General features: G+C 42.2%; 1 protein-coding gene across 1 annotated transcript in view; it reads left to right on the plus strand.

Annotated features, from left to right (window-relative positions):
- The window catches only part of LOC308304614 (cullin-5-like), a gene marked incomplete at both ends in the record, with an annotated part of 45,986 nt that extends 37,777 nt beyond the window's left edge, over nucleotides 1–8,209 (plus strand). Inside the window, one exon of the mRNA XM_080749240.1 lies at nucleotides 8,180–8,209. Within this exon, the coding sequence (XP_080605366.1) occupies nucleotides 8,180–8,209 (30 nt within the window). The remainder of the gene's footprint in view (nucleotides 1–8,179) is intronic.
- Between the last annotated feature and the right edge of the window lie 6,117 nt (nucleotides 8,210–14,326).

Genomic DNA, 14,326 nt, shown 5'->3' on the forward strand with positions numbered 1-14,326 from the left:
AAAAATCTCATCACTTTTCACAAGTTTTGGCGGGGCCGATATTTTGCCCTAGGAATGTTTTTCATGCTAAACAAATGCTTGCAATGGATTCAGAATCATGAAGAACCCCTAGTTTGATCCCTCACATGCTACTTAAAGTACATTTATTTTTTGTATTCTTTTCCTGTATAGTGAAGTCGATGGGACAGTGAATATACAAATGGCCATAACTTTTTTTCGCGATGTTTCCGGCAGAGCAGGCCTCTCATTCTGTGGACCTTAATGACCAAACTAATAGATAAAACAGAAATAAAAAGTACGGCAGGACATCGCAGGTCCTCTCCCATTATCAGGGACTGGGTCCCTGACTGTTTGGCTCAGTGGTGTCAGTTCAGCAAAAGCGTGCAAAGAGTAAGACACCAGTCATGTTGCCATACCTTAGCAACAGGCATGATGAATTCATGTACATTTAATGTCTTTCCCCTGTAACCAAGGTATGGCAGCTGCCTCTCAGGGGCGTCAGTTTGGGTATGGCAGGGGTATGCAGCTGCCATACCCTGGGTCCAGGGAGGAAGATAAAAGTTAGTTTTAAATATGAATCCATGAATGTCTCTTTGTCTATCTGTGCTGGTTATTTTGTTGGTAAATTATAGTAAAATAACTACAAATGCAACATTTAACAAAATGGTCACTTTAAGGTATTATAATTATATTTTAGGTAGCCTATATATAATCATATATTATATGTACTTCTTACAATAACTATATCATGCCTGTTGCTAAGGTATGGCAACATGACTGGTGTCTTGCACGCGCGCAAGACACCAGTCATGTTGCCATACCTTAGCTTTTTCTGAACTGACGCCACTGCTGCCTCTGCAGGTTTGGCTATTTTTCGCCGTCCGCCCTGGCTGCCGGCAGCCTTAGTTCGTATGACAAAGTATGGGTGCGCGGGGCTCAATAAAGGCAGAAGGAAAGTGACTTTGGGTGCAAGGTGTCATGTGTCATGGTGACCAAGCCAAGCCTTGCTGGCAGGAGCAGAGGAGACTGCAGAGAGGATAACATGGTGTGTTGCTGCTGGGCCTGGGATAGCCCTCTGCTGATGCTGAAGGAGGGAGGGGGGGGGGGGTTTGGCGCACCCCTCGATTAGCCATCCAAACAGTGCGGGATCTCCTCTATGCTTCTCTCTCCCTCTCTCCCTCTCGCTCTCTCTCTCTCTCTCTCTCTCCACTGCTACATTCTCTCTCTTTCTCTCCCCCTCTCTCCCTCCCTCCTCTGCTTCGATCTCCCTCTCTCTCTCTCTCTCTCTCTCTCTCTCTGCCTCTGTCTTTGTCTCTCTCTCACTGGTGTACTGGTGCATTACTGCTCCCCGTTCGTTCACTTCTGTGAGTGTAATCAGCCTGTCAGCAGAGTGGAATCAGAGAGTTGGCAAGCGCGCGCCCGCGCGCGCACACACGCACACACATACACACACGCACACACGCACACGCGCACGCGCGCGCACACACACACACACACACACACACACACACACACACACACACACACACACACACACACACACACACACAGCCACCTCCCTGACTGTCCACTGTCCAGGTGATCTCATAACGTACAGCTTCTCACATGCTACAGGTCTGTTTTTCTTTTTTCTTTTTTCTTTCTTTTATAATCAGCCCTTTTTTAACAGTAATTAAAATGTAGAAGACAGCAACACCACAGTTACAGGAATATCGGGCAGGAGGTGTACTAGGACAGTAACTGGATATCCCAAACAACGACACTGACATCTTGCATAGAGCACACAGAGCATACAAACCACTTTCAGTTACAGTGCGTTGTTGGCAGAGTAGCACAAGGAAGTACAAATTGTGTATTTGCCAGTGGGTAATCTAAGCCAAATGTATATCCTAGTGGATAAATATTGCACCGTCGTGCGATGCACTATAATTTAAGACTTTACTCAGCCTACAGTTGCGTCAAAGTCAGGACATTAAGCCAGTACATTTAATTCTCAATACAGCTGCCGGTTTAGCCATATATAGCCTGTTTCTCGGTGATGCACAGTATATTAATTTAACGCTGAATGTAGCCAAATTGTAAAGGGTCCAATTGGTTACATGTGTACACTCTCAGCAGGGATGTGCAGAGAATGTTAGAGAGGCAGGGGCTGAAATTTCCAAAAGGGCCTTAGCAGACCTCCAAGCTCACAACTTGCGTTGTGAGCTTGGAGGTTGGCTATTTTCGGTGTGTGAAACCACACTGAAGCAATAATCAAGTCAATACTGGAGATGTGGCGTAATGGCATGGATTTCTAGACAGAGAGGGCAATTCTTTCAACATAAGACGCTGCATTCAAGTTCAGGAGAGTTTGGACAAGGCAATTCTATTGAATGCTGCCTTCAGGTATGGCATGGAAAGAGGGTATTTGCATTTCTTTCACCATAGTAAAAAAAAATGCATTTTTGGTCTGGAAAGGGCAGTTTTTACAGACGGATTAAAGGGCAGGGGCTCATGCCCCCTTTGATGTCTGTGTGTGCATGTGCCTGACTCTCAGAGTTACAAATGGACAAATGAACTCTGATCTGTAGGTTAACTCGGGGGCATCGTTTGGGGTCCCAGGGGAGGGCAACTGCCCCAGCATCCGTCTTTATCCTGAAATTCACCTTTTTAGACATCTCCACGTTTTAACTTTTTGTGTTTTCGTAAATGAATGCCCTACTTGATCACACTACAATCGGTGTAACACAAAAAGTATCAAAAGTAGATAACAAGCTCAAAAGGCGTCTACTTTTGCTGTTTTTGAATTTGAATCCTGAAAACGTTTTGGACATATGAGGTTTCCACCCGACAAAGATGATTATTTTCTCCACCTTTTTACAGATTAAACTGGTTTTAGCCCATTCAGAACGGGTACACAATTTGTGTTTCATTATTTTATGCTTTAACTATTGAAAAATAGCAGATATACAAGCTCACAGCGCGGCACCGAGTGCCGCGCTGCGAGCTTGTAGATCTGCTATTTTTGAAAAAACGTGAACATTTGAATTTTGACCCGATTCTATAAGTGTCTTTTGAATCCTTCTAAGATTTTTTGAAAAACCCATGTTTCTATGTCAGCAATCTGGCCAGCCATCGTCAAAAGAAAAGGTCCTTTTCACTCAACTGGAGCTCAGTTAGTCTGTTCTTGAGAGACTACTATGTCAGTGGTAACAAACCTTTTCATGTGAAGGACCCCCAAAATGATATCTCAAAATATTTAGTTCCAGGGACCACCCAGAAGCAAAATTTGAGTTACAAACGTTCGCTTTGAAAATACATATATTCAAAGATTTGCACACATTTTCACGACTTTTTTCAAAAATAGCAGATCTACAAGCTCGCAGCGCGGCACTCGGTGCCGCGCTGTGAGCTTGTATATCTGCTATTTTTCAATAGTTAAAGCATCCACAAATGTTAGGCCTAAATGGTTTTAGATCTCAATCGACGCCCGATTATCTACAGTAGCCTACAGTACATGTGACACATGCTATAGACCAGTGTTTCTCAAACGTTCACATTTATACAAATTTGTCAGACCTCTGAGGGTCAACTTGGACCCCTCTAAAGGAACCCTCTAAAGGGTCCCTGGACTCCATTTTCAACCTGACTACCCCCCCAAAACAGTGTGTGTGATACAGGGACGTGCTGGCCATTGGGAAAACCGGGCCAACTCCCGAACGGCCGGTTCATTCCTGGCCGGTCCAAGCCGGCCATTAGGGGAAAAAAAGAAAATAAAATGGCCTTCATTCCATTTTGGGGGCTGGGCGGCCAACAAAGTAAATTGTCACTGTCGGGCAGAAACCTTGTCGCACAAAAGTAGTGAAAACAGCAGATCTACAAGCACAGTTTGCTTGTAGATCGGCTGTTTTCACTAGTTTAAATCATTTTTTAAATGATAAATACAAAACAAAGGTTTTGGACATATGACGAAATATAACTCATGTAATTGGCCCACTGGCTTGTCACTTGTCATGATCTGAAATGGCAAATCTTTGAGTAGCAGCAGTGCTATAGAGAGAGATCTCTCTTCTCCAACCCTTTTTCCCGGGCTGAATCAGGGGCCCAGCACGTCCCTGGTGTGATATGATGTGTTGTGAAAGGACTGGAATTTCATCATTTTAGGGGCACGGCCACTTGGCCTTTGGTGTTGTTAATTTGTTGAGGGCACAAAGGCCAAATACCAGGGCAGGAAGGACATAAAATAAAAGAAGATTTTAGTCCATTGAAAGAATTTGTTGAATTTTAAGTGATAACCTAATCTGCAGTGAAATAGATAAAGTGATGTATTTACAATCTGATGAATCTATGCTCAGCCCTGCACTGACTCGGAGGAGTTAAGATTTCAGATTCTCAACAAAAGACACTTGTGTCTACATGACAAGAAAGAGACACCAGTGTCGACTCTACTGTCTACATATTGAAAGAGACAGAGGAGAAATTGGTACAGTCAGCTGGGGCATTAAGGCCACTGTGGCCTCAGGTCATGCTTTTGGTTTGAGGGGCACAAGGCCAAACTGAGGGGCAACAGCGGCCATGGCCTCCATGAAATTCCTGCACTGGTTGTGATCAACTATTTTTGCTATTTTTTCTGAACTTACACCTCTGGGTTGGTTCACTTGTTGATGACGGGTCACTTGTTGACGACGTAGTGTGTAATGACATAATGACGACGTTACTACTGTATCAACATCCACGTCCGCTATGTTCCATTGTATGTTCTTTGTATTCGTATATCCGACTCAGCGAAAATCCTCAGTGTTAATTTAAGAAACAAATTAAAAAATGAAAGAAATGCACCTAAACGGACCAGGGTCCATGCAGTATTCTTTTATTTTGTGTGTAAATTATGTCTGGAGTAAATCAACCACTAGGAACCACTGTATGGCTTTTGAAATGAATCCAATTTCCTATATCGTCGTTGTCGGGTGGAAACCTTGTATGTCCAAAACTCTTCGTTTTGCATTTATCATTTTTAAAATGATTTAAACTAGTGAAAACAGCCGATCTGTGTGCTTGTAGATTGGCTGTTTTCACTACCTTTGTGACGACCTTGTATGATGAAGCAGGGTTTTAACTTGCGAAAAAACATAAAAACTTGAAACTTGGAGATACGAGGTTTCTGCCCGACAGTGACGATATGTAGTATCCTTTGTGTACTCTGACATGTTGTGGACTGATAAAATGTAGGCCCATTCATCCAACAGTCAGCGTGGCTAATTACAGTTCTCATTCCACTGTATTTCATCTAATGCTCTACCATCTGTCTCTTTCCTCTTGGGAGAACTGCAGAGCTCATATATCATCACCACAGTTAACTCCCCCCAAACGTCTATCCACAATCACACTTCATTCATTATCCTTCGTATATAACCCAAGAGCCGCGGATTTGTGCATTTGTGCACTTGGTATGCAACAGCACACACACGTTGGTCAATTTGCGTCCACTCCAAACAAAAATGTCAGATCTTTGCCTCATATTCTGTCCAGTAGGGCGCCCCCAGAGCCACTGAGCTAGAAAGAGTCGTGCCATCTCCGTTCTCCATCGGCCCACAAACATATTGTTTCTGAGTTCTGACCCCTCATTAATGTAATTCTGCTATCTCAATGGCTCTGGAATACGTCGCTTTCCTTGGATCCAGATAATTTTGATTGATTGATTGATTGATTCATTGATTGATTGATTGATTGAAGTCTTTGTTAGTCAGAAATGTAAACAGCACGTAGTGCAGTAAGATGTTAAGACAAAAAAAAATTAAAAAAAATCAAGTCCTGTGTACTTGTTTCCATTGTGGTCCTACGGTATTCAATGCGTCAACATAAATAGCATAAATAATACAATAATACATGTCCTCCAAAAAATACAAACACTATTATGTACAAAGGAGAAAATACACTGCGGTATCCGGTCCACTGACTGGACTGCTTCAGTCTTCAGTCAGTCAGCCTATAATTATTAGGCTGCTTGTAAGTATTAGGCCCTAATGCATCACTGCTGTTTATGTTCATCAATGTCCAACGTGTTTGACATCATTTGTCTGTGACACTTTGTCAGGTCTGACGACAGACCGTGGACAAAGTGTGTGCTCTCTCTCTCTCTCTCTCTCTCTCTCTCTCTCTCTCTCTCTCACTCTCTCTCTCTCTCTCTCTCTCTCCCCACCAGGGACGTGCTGGCCATTGGGAAAAGCGGGACACCTCCCGAACGGCCGGTTCATTCCCGGCCGGTCCAGGCCGGCCGTTAGAAAAAAGATGTCGGGCAGAAACCTTGTATCTCCAAGTTTCAAATTTGTAAATCTTTTCGCAAAGCAAAGCCCTGCTTCATCATACAAGGCTGTCGCACAAAAGTAGTGAAAACAGCAGATCTACAAGCACACTTTTCACTATAGTTTAAATCATTTTTAAAATGATAAATACAAAACAAACGGTTTTGGACATACAAGGTTTCCACCCGACAACGACGAAATATAACTCATGTAATTGGCCCACACTGGCTTGTCACTTTGTCACAAATCTTTGAGTAGCAGCAGCTACTCAAAGAGAGAGATCTCTCTCTATAGCGCGCAATGAGGGCCTCTCCAACTCTTTTTCCCGGGCTGAATCAATTGCCATGTGGTGGCATTTGTTTTAGCCTTCAGTGACACAGACGAGACGCCACAGTAGCAGACTGTTTTTTTCTTTTCTTCCCTTACTGCGACTCTGTGTGAAACAACAATGATGGACAACAATAGAGAATGAGCATGAACGCCACGGTTGGACTATAGTTATGCGTTTTCATTGTGGCAGATGAGTGAATAACTGATAACATTGTTCATGAGGGCTTGCTTGCTCCGTCTATAAGTCATTCATTCAAACAAAGGTTGTAATAACCTTGTACCTTGTACCTTGTACATTCTGTAATGACTTCTGCTTTTCAGAATCTAAACGACATGGCTGACTACATGGACTGTATACAATGTACAACAGGGTTGCCCAAATAGTTTTCCCCAAGGTCCAAATTATGTCTAGGGTACCAAGCAGAGGGCCACAACATTGCAGGGGGCGACGGTGGCATTTCCGCTACTCCATCAACAGTTCAGATATCGTCACAATCGGGCAGAAACCTTGTATATCCAAGTTTCAAATGTGTACGTTTTTTGGTAAAGCAAAGCCCTGCTTCATCATACAAGACTGTCGCACAAAACTAGTGAAAACAGCAGATCTACAAGCACACAAGGCCTCGCGATGTGAAACAAACGGTTTTGGACATACAAGGTTTCCACCCGACAACGACGATATACTAGTGTTGTTGCTGCTCTTATAATACCATTATTACTGGGGTTGGTGGGGGCCAGACAGTAGCCCCTTGTGGCCTGCGGGCCCCCTATTGGGGAACCCTGATGTACAATATCAATTGACTACACAGGTTCTGGACAGTGGGGAGTGTCTGGGGATACGGGGGACTTTCACATAGCGTATAGGAAGGTGCCAAATGCCCTAAGGGTGCTTTTGTCTAGTTGTTATTTTCTGCAGGCTTATATACTGTATGCTCCACAAACATACAGTTATCCATGCATGTAAATACACTTTTTGCACACTCATTGCATGTGCAAACGCACGCACGCACGCACGCACGCACGCACGCACGCACGCACGCACGCACGCACGCACGCACGCACGCACACACACACACACACACACACACACACACACACACTGATCTATGATGTCTGTTTGTTGTTTCGATCTCAGTCTTTGCAAACCGAAAATTGAGTTAGTTGACATTTTATATCAAATTTACATATCAGAGATTGGTTATCTTTCACAGAAATATTCACACGGCAAAAATGTTTATGAATACCCACTTAACCCATTAAGACCTGAGGCTGATTCTAAAAGCTGACGTTTTCTGACAAATGTACACACAGTTAGGTTAGGTTAGGTTAGTTTATTTCGGTACCATTTCATACAATCATTACAGTACATACAGTTATTTATGGTAATTCACATGCTGGTCCGAAAAGGTATAGGCAGAAGCCGCAGCTTATAGTGCCTACCCCATTTAAGAACAAAAATCAAATATCAGAAATCAAAATATCAGTGCAGATAACTCTCCCAGGAAAAAGTGGAACGTTGTGTGCATTGTCTGTGTTACTGTGTCCTGCGTTTCATCCTTTCCCCTTAGCTACTGGACTTAAAACTGAAGAAACATTAGCTAATGTTTTAATGGTTGTTGTTTTTTTTCCCCTCCTGATTTCATGATTTTTTTACTTTATCACTGAACTAATTGGAACACTCAACCGGCACTGTTTCACTGAAACTAAAGATAAGCACACAACGCCTCGCCGTGCGAGGCGTTGTGTGCTTGTAGATCGGCTGTTTTCACTAGTTTAGTTCATTTTTTAACCCATTTAGGCCTAACCTATAGAATAGGGCTAAATCAGAAATTAGCCTACAAAACAAATATGTTGCTACATACTGTACATGTACTGTAAGCCCCTCCCAAACAGCAAAATGTGTTCCCGGCCTGAATGGGTTTGATATTTACAAAACGAACGCTTTTGGACATACACAGTTTTCACCCGACAACGACGATATGCAATGTGGCCCTCCGGAGTGAGTTTGGAAATAAACTACATTTAAAATGACTGATGGCAACTAAAGTGCTATATACAGATCAAAACAGCACAAATAAACATAGAATAAAGTCAAATACAAATAGAATACAAGTGAAAGCAAGCGGAACATTACACAAAAATAACAATAGGGCAAGGTCTTGGGGTGCCAGGCTGTTGTTTGATTGTAGTTCCAGATACAGCATTACTTTAGCTCACTGGTACAGGCCCGCTACCCAATGCGCATGACAGCATGGTTTTCCCATTGCAATCACGAGCCAAGACACCACACCATCTGTTACATTTAGCTTCCAACTGTGACCTCTTCGCTTCTCCAGGCATTTATTCTGGCACTTATGCAACAATTTCCCAGCTAATACCCAGAAAACATTTTTTTTCTGGGTATTTAAGTAGGATGTGAGGGGTCTAACTAGGGGTTTGTCATGATGCTGAATCCATTGCAAGCATTGTTTTGCACAAAAAACATTCCTTGGGCTACAAATGGCCCCAGAAAACGATGGGTTAGTGATGAAAAGTGATGAGTCATCACTTTTCATCAGTTTCATCAGTTTTGTGGGCGTTTCTCTGTGGGTTATTTCTCAAAATGTTAAGTTTCTGGATAGTTTCTTTAATTGAGCCTGTGGCAGTGGCAAAACGTTAAAATAGAAAAAAATGGCCCAGTTGTTGCAGCCCTTTCTTGCAAAATGTATGCTCTGTTGTACGGTTGCACACCAAAAAATAGCCGACGTCCGGGACCCATTGTGAGCTTGTAGATCAGCTGTTTTTAGGGCATCTTATGATGAAATATAAGTTGGGTTAAAAACCTAACTTATGTTTCATCATAAGATGTTTCCATCTAGCCTCGTAAACCAGCCTCCTCCGGAAATCTACAAATGAAAATGTAGATGTCCGAACGAGGCTGGTTTACGAGGCTAGTTTCCATCCATTATGAAGATGAATGGGTTTGAATGATTGAGTCTTTCATATTTTAACAACCAGTAAAGTGTGGATTTTCTATCTTCCTTCCTTCCTTCCTTCCTTCCTTCCTTCCTTCCTTCCTTCCTTCCTTTCTTTCTTTCTTTCTTTCTTTCTTTCTTTCTTTCTTTCTTTCTTCCTTCCTTCCTTCTCAAAATGGGTGCATCTTTACACTCTGAGTTAGATTATCAGTGAGAATCGTATTGTGCATTAGAGCATGAATGCATTCACTTCTCACTTGAATTGGTGCCAGCTGCTGTGCAGCTATAAGGTTATAAGCGTCTTCCTTGTTGTTTAATATTCTCTGCACTACTGTGATGTTGTGCTGCTCCACATTAAAGGACGACTTTAGTTTTTTACAACAAGTTGTACAACATTGGAAGGGGTGGGGGGGGGGGGGGGGGGGGTGGGGGGGGGGGGGGGGGTGAGGAGAGGTAAGCCATTTACCATGAGAGGGAGTGGGTTGTTGGCTGATTTATAGGCCAGTCAATCTAAGCTAAAAAGGGCCTGACCCAAAAGAAATTGCAATAGTAAAGGTTCAAGGTTTTTTATGATCCTTAGAGTCATCCAAATAACATATTAAAAGTTGTGAATTATATATTTAGTGGATCAAGGTGAATTCAGGGGGTCCATTCACTTACTATACAGGAAAAAAAAGACCCCCAAGAAATCTTATTTAAGTAGCATGTGAGGGGTCTAACTAGGGGTTTTTCATGATTCTGAATCCATTGCAAGCATTTGTTTTGCACGAAAAACATTCCTTGGGCTAGAAACGGAAACCACAAAACTATGGATTAGTGATGAGTCATCACTTTTCTGGGGCCAGCTCCGTTTTGTGGTGTCCGCTTTTAACCTGACGAATGTTTTTTGTGCGAAACAAATGCTTGCAATGTATTCAGGATCATGAAAAACCCCTAGTTAGACCCCTCACATGCTACTTAAAGAAGATTTTTTGGGGGTCTTTTTATTCCTGTATAGTAAGTGAATGGACTCAAACATGAACCCCCTGAATTTACCTTGATCCACTAAATATATAATTCACAATTTTTAATATGTTATTTGGATGACCCTAAGGATCATAAAAAACCTTGAACCATTACTATTGCAATTTCTTTTGGGTCAAACCTTAGATTGACTAGCCTATTACCACTGTTTCAGGGTTGTGGCACGAGGCGAACCCACCAACACGATTTACCATTGTGTTGGTGGTAAATCAGCCAACAACCCACGACCCTCGAATGGTAAATTGCTTTTCTACCACTTCTACCATATACATGAAAGAAAACACAGTTGTAACTTGCAAGGTTATTTTAGTTACAATCATTAATTGTTTCAGTGGGCGGGGTCCATGAGCCAACTCAAGGTTGTTGACTGATTTACCACTGTTTTAAGCCAATCAGAATCCAGTATCTGAACATGTGACCACAAAAAGTGGTAGAATATATATGATATGTTGATAGGCATGATATCTTGATACTTAATTATTCTCACGTCATTTTGGTGTTGGTGAGTTGGGTTTCCTTTGGGCTGGCTAATACCTGTTTGTGGGGCAGGAAAGAAAAAAGTCGACGCAGGAAAAAAACAAATATCCTTGTTCCGTATGTGTCCATTACACTCAAGAATTTGACGTTGATGGATGTGACTTCTGAACTTATTAGTGGAATTAATGATTTGTCCTTTCCATTTTTTACACCATCGGGAAAATGAAAATTGAAATACATTAAGAGTTTGCCTTGTCCTTTAATTGGGCATCTCTCCAATTTCAGTTCAACTCATTTTCACAACATTTTTGCGATGTACAAATCAATCAGGACGTCCAACAATAAATGACTTTCCTAGTTCTAATTGGAGCTGCTTTATTTATTATTGCAATATGGACTTGATAATGGGTTGCATTATATGAAATATAATGGCATTTAAGAAATAATTGCACATTGTCCACTCCTTAGTGTATTCTTACAGTCTATTGACAAACATCTCATTCAATCATTCATCGTTGCCTTACTTACATAAAATAATCTTCAGTGAAGGCGGAGTTCCTTGCAGTCTTGCCTGAAGAAGGACTATGATCGATGATATACACATACTGTAGGGCCATTTTGGTTACATTTGTAAAGAGTTAAATGAACATTCAAGATTGTACTGTTAGTGTGAGTTTGTCTAGCTATACTTATGGGGACTAAACACATGTTCACACAGTCACCTGCAGGGGACCTCTGACAGTGTGGGGACAAAATAGTAGGTCCCCACAATGGTGAATGGAAGTCTATGTAATGTCCTTACAAGTGATGTAAATATGTAGTGTAGTATAGTGTGTGTGTGTGTGTGTGTGTGTGTGTGTGTGTGTGTGTGTGTGTGTGTGTGTGTGTGTGTGTGTGTGTGTGTGTGTGTGTGTGTGTGTGTGTGTGTGTGTGTGTGTGTGTGTAAACAAATATGGTGGTGCTCTGGTCATGTTATCGCTCGGATGGGATACTAATAGTATTTGAGGCAGACGCGCCCCGAAAAAAAAAACGACTTTCGAGCGAGAAAAATAAGCGGATTAACAATTTATCCAATCGCTCCTGTCTGAAGCCCTGGTTGGGTAGGACAAAGTCGAGCCAAAAATGGATTAGATTGCATCTTTTGAAAAAGTAACACCTCGACCAATGTTTAGGGTAGGAAATAAGTACTTTTAAAGGTAAGAAACCCTTCTGGGCCGAAACTCTCCTTTAACAAATGTAAAACTTAATTGATCAGCTGGTTGGGCCCTGATCCAGAAAAGGTACCTGTTCCACCAAAGAGCACCTGTCGAGAGAGAGAGAGAGAGGCACTGATCCATGCAGGCTTCCTTCTTTTGCTGCCTCTTACTTTGAAGGGATGCATTTTCCTTGCTGCCGCGCCACTTCCTCCATAGACCTCCGCTCTTATTTTGAAGGGCCGGGCGGGAATTGTGCGTCTAGTCACAGGACAGTGTGTTGACAAGAAAGTGTCATGGCAGCCACCACACGATTGCAGATTTAGCTCGAAACATGCCAGCCTTGGTATCAAAATGTATTTTTTCGAGTGTTGTGATCAGACACAATGCAATCTCACTTAGATAGTTAATTCTAACCCTTGCTTTATTGGGAGCGTGTCGCTGTTACTACATCTCATCTTTTCGACACCCGACTCTAACCCTCACCCTAACCTTAACCTCCGTGGAGTGAGTCGCTAACCCTCCGGTCGAAATGATGGGCGTTTGCAAAAGCGAGATTTCCCCGCTTTATGCTTTATACTGTGTGTGTGCTTGTTAGACCTAGATATCTTTGTCGTGTGGACCTAGATATTTTTCTATGTGGATATCTGAAAAACCAGGATATATGAAATATCCAGCTCCGTGTGGACCTAGATATTTTTCTATGTGGATTTCTGAAAAAACGGGATATATGAAAAATCCAGCTCCGTGTAGCCATGGCCTAAGTGTGACGAGCTGCCCCGTCAAAGGCACCATGTAGTTAACCCTTTCATTGACCAAGTGTTAATGTCATTCAGGCATATCATTAAAGGAGTAGTTCACCCCCAAAATGACTTTTTTTTCTATTGATTAGTCACGCCATGGAGAGTAGAGTTCAATAATATTTTTGGGTTTTTGTCACATTCCTAAGACAAAAATTTGATTCAAGTAAATTTACCCCCATTGATTCCGGATGGGGACCTGTTTCGAAACGGGTCCCCATCCGGAACGAATGGGGGTAAATTTATTGTTTTTGTCTTTTGGAATGCGACAAAAAAACAAAACATATTATTGAACTCTACTCTCCATGGTGTGACTAATCAATAGAAAAAAACGTCATTTTGGGGGTGAACTACTCCTTTAAGGCCTAGGCTACAGAAATCTGGATCTTTCTTAATCTGGACCTTTCTTTGTGTGATTGGGGCTTGCAGCCACACAAAGCTGGAGATTTTGGCTGCTAAACCGGATCTTTTTTAAACCAGATAAACAAGTGAAGATTTACAGAAATATCCGATTCTCAGTGGATCTGTGTATAGGCATGGATCTATTTAGACCTAGATATTTTTGTCATGTGGACGGTGGACCTAGATGTTTTTCTATTCGGATATACAAAAATCTGAGTTTAGAAAAAATATCCAGATTCGTGTAGCCTCGGCCTAAATGATAACTCTGTAGTTTTATTAATGTCACACTTGGCAGATCAAGATAGGAAAGCTGCACTGTGTGTACAATATGCCTGTGGTTCTCCTCCTGCACCGGGCAATATGTCTGTATTTGTGTATTCCCGTAGTAAAATCCTCCGTGTTCATTTAACTCTGTAGAGAGTGTACAGTACGCGTTGAACCACATAGTTGAATTGACACTCAGGATTGTGTGGCTGTCAAACTTTAACGTCGCAGCATCAGAGGCAGATTAAACGAGGCACTGGCACTGGCAGCTGAGACAAGATTTGACAAAGCTCAAAAAATCTCCTGCTAGCATCTCTGCTCTCTCTCTCTCTCTCTCTGCTCTCTCTCTCTCTTTTTCTCTCTCTCTCTCTCGGAGCATATCATAACGTCGCTGTCGGGCAGAAACCTTGTATCTCCAAGTTTCAAATTTGTCCGTTCTTTCGCAAAGTAAAGCCCTGCTTCATCGTACAAGGCTGTCGCACAAAAGCCCTGCCTTTTATCCGTCTGTAAAAAAAGTGCCCTCTCCAGACCCGAATGCAGTTTTTACTATATGGTCAAAGAAATGCAAAAAGTCCTCTTTCCATGCCATACAAACTCTCCTG

Source organism: Nannobrachium achirus (assembly GCF_963921795.1).
Source record: "Nannobrachium achirus genome assembly, chromosome: 19".
Taxonomy (NCBI): Eukaryota; Metazoa; Chordata; class Actinopteri; order Myctophiformes; family Myctophidae; genus Nannobrachium; species Nannobrachium achirus.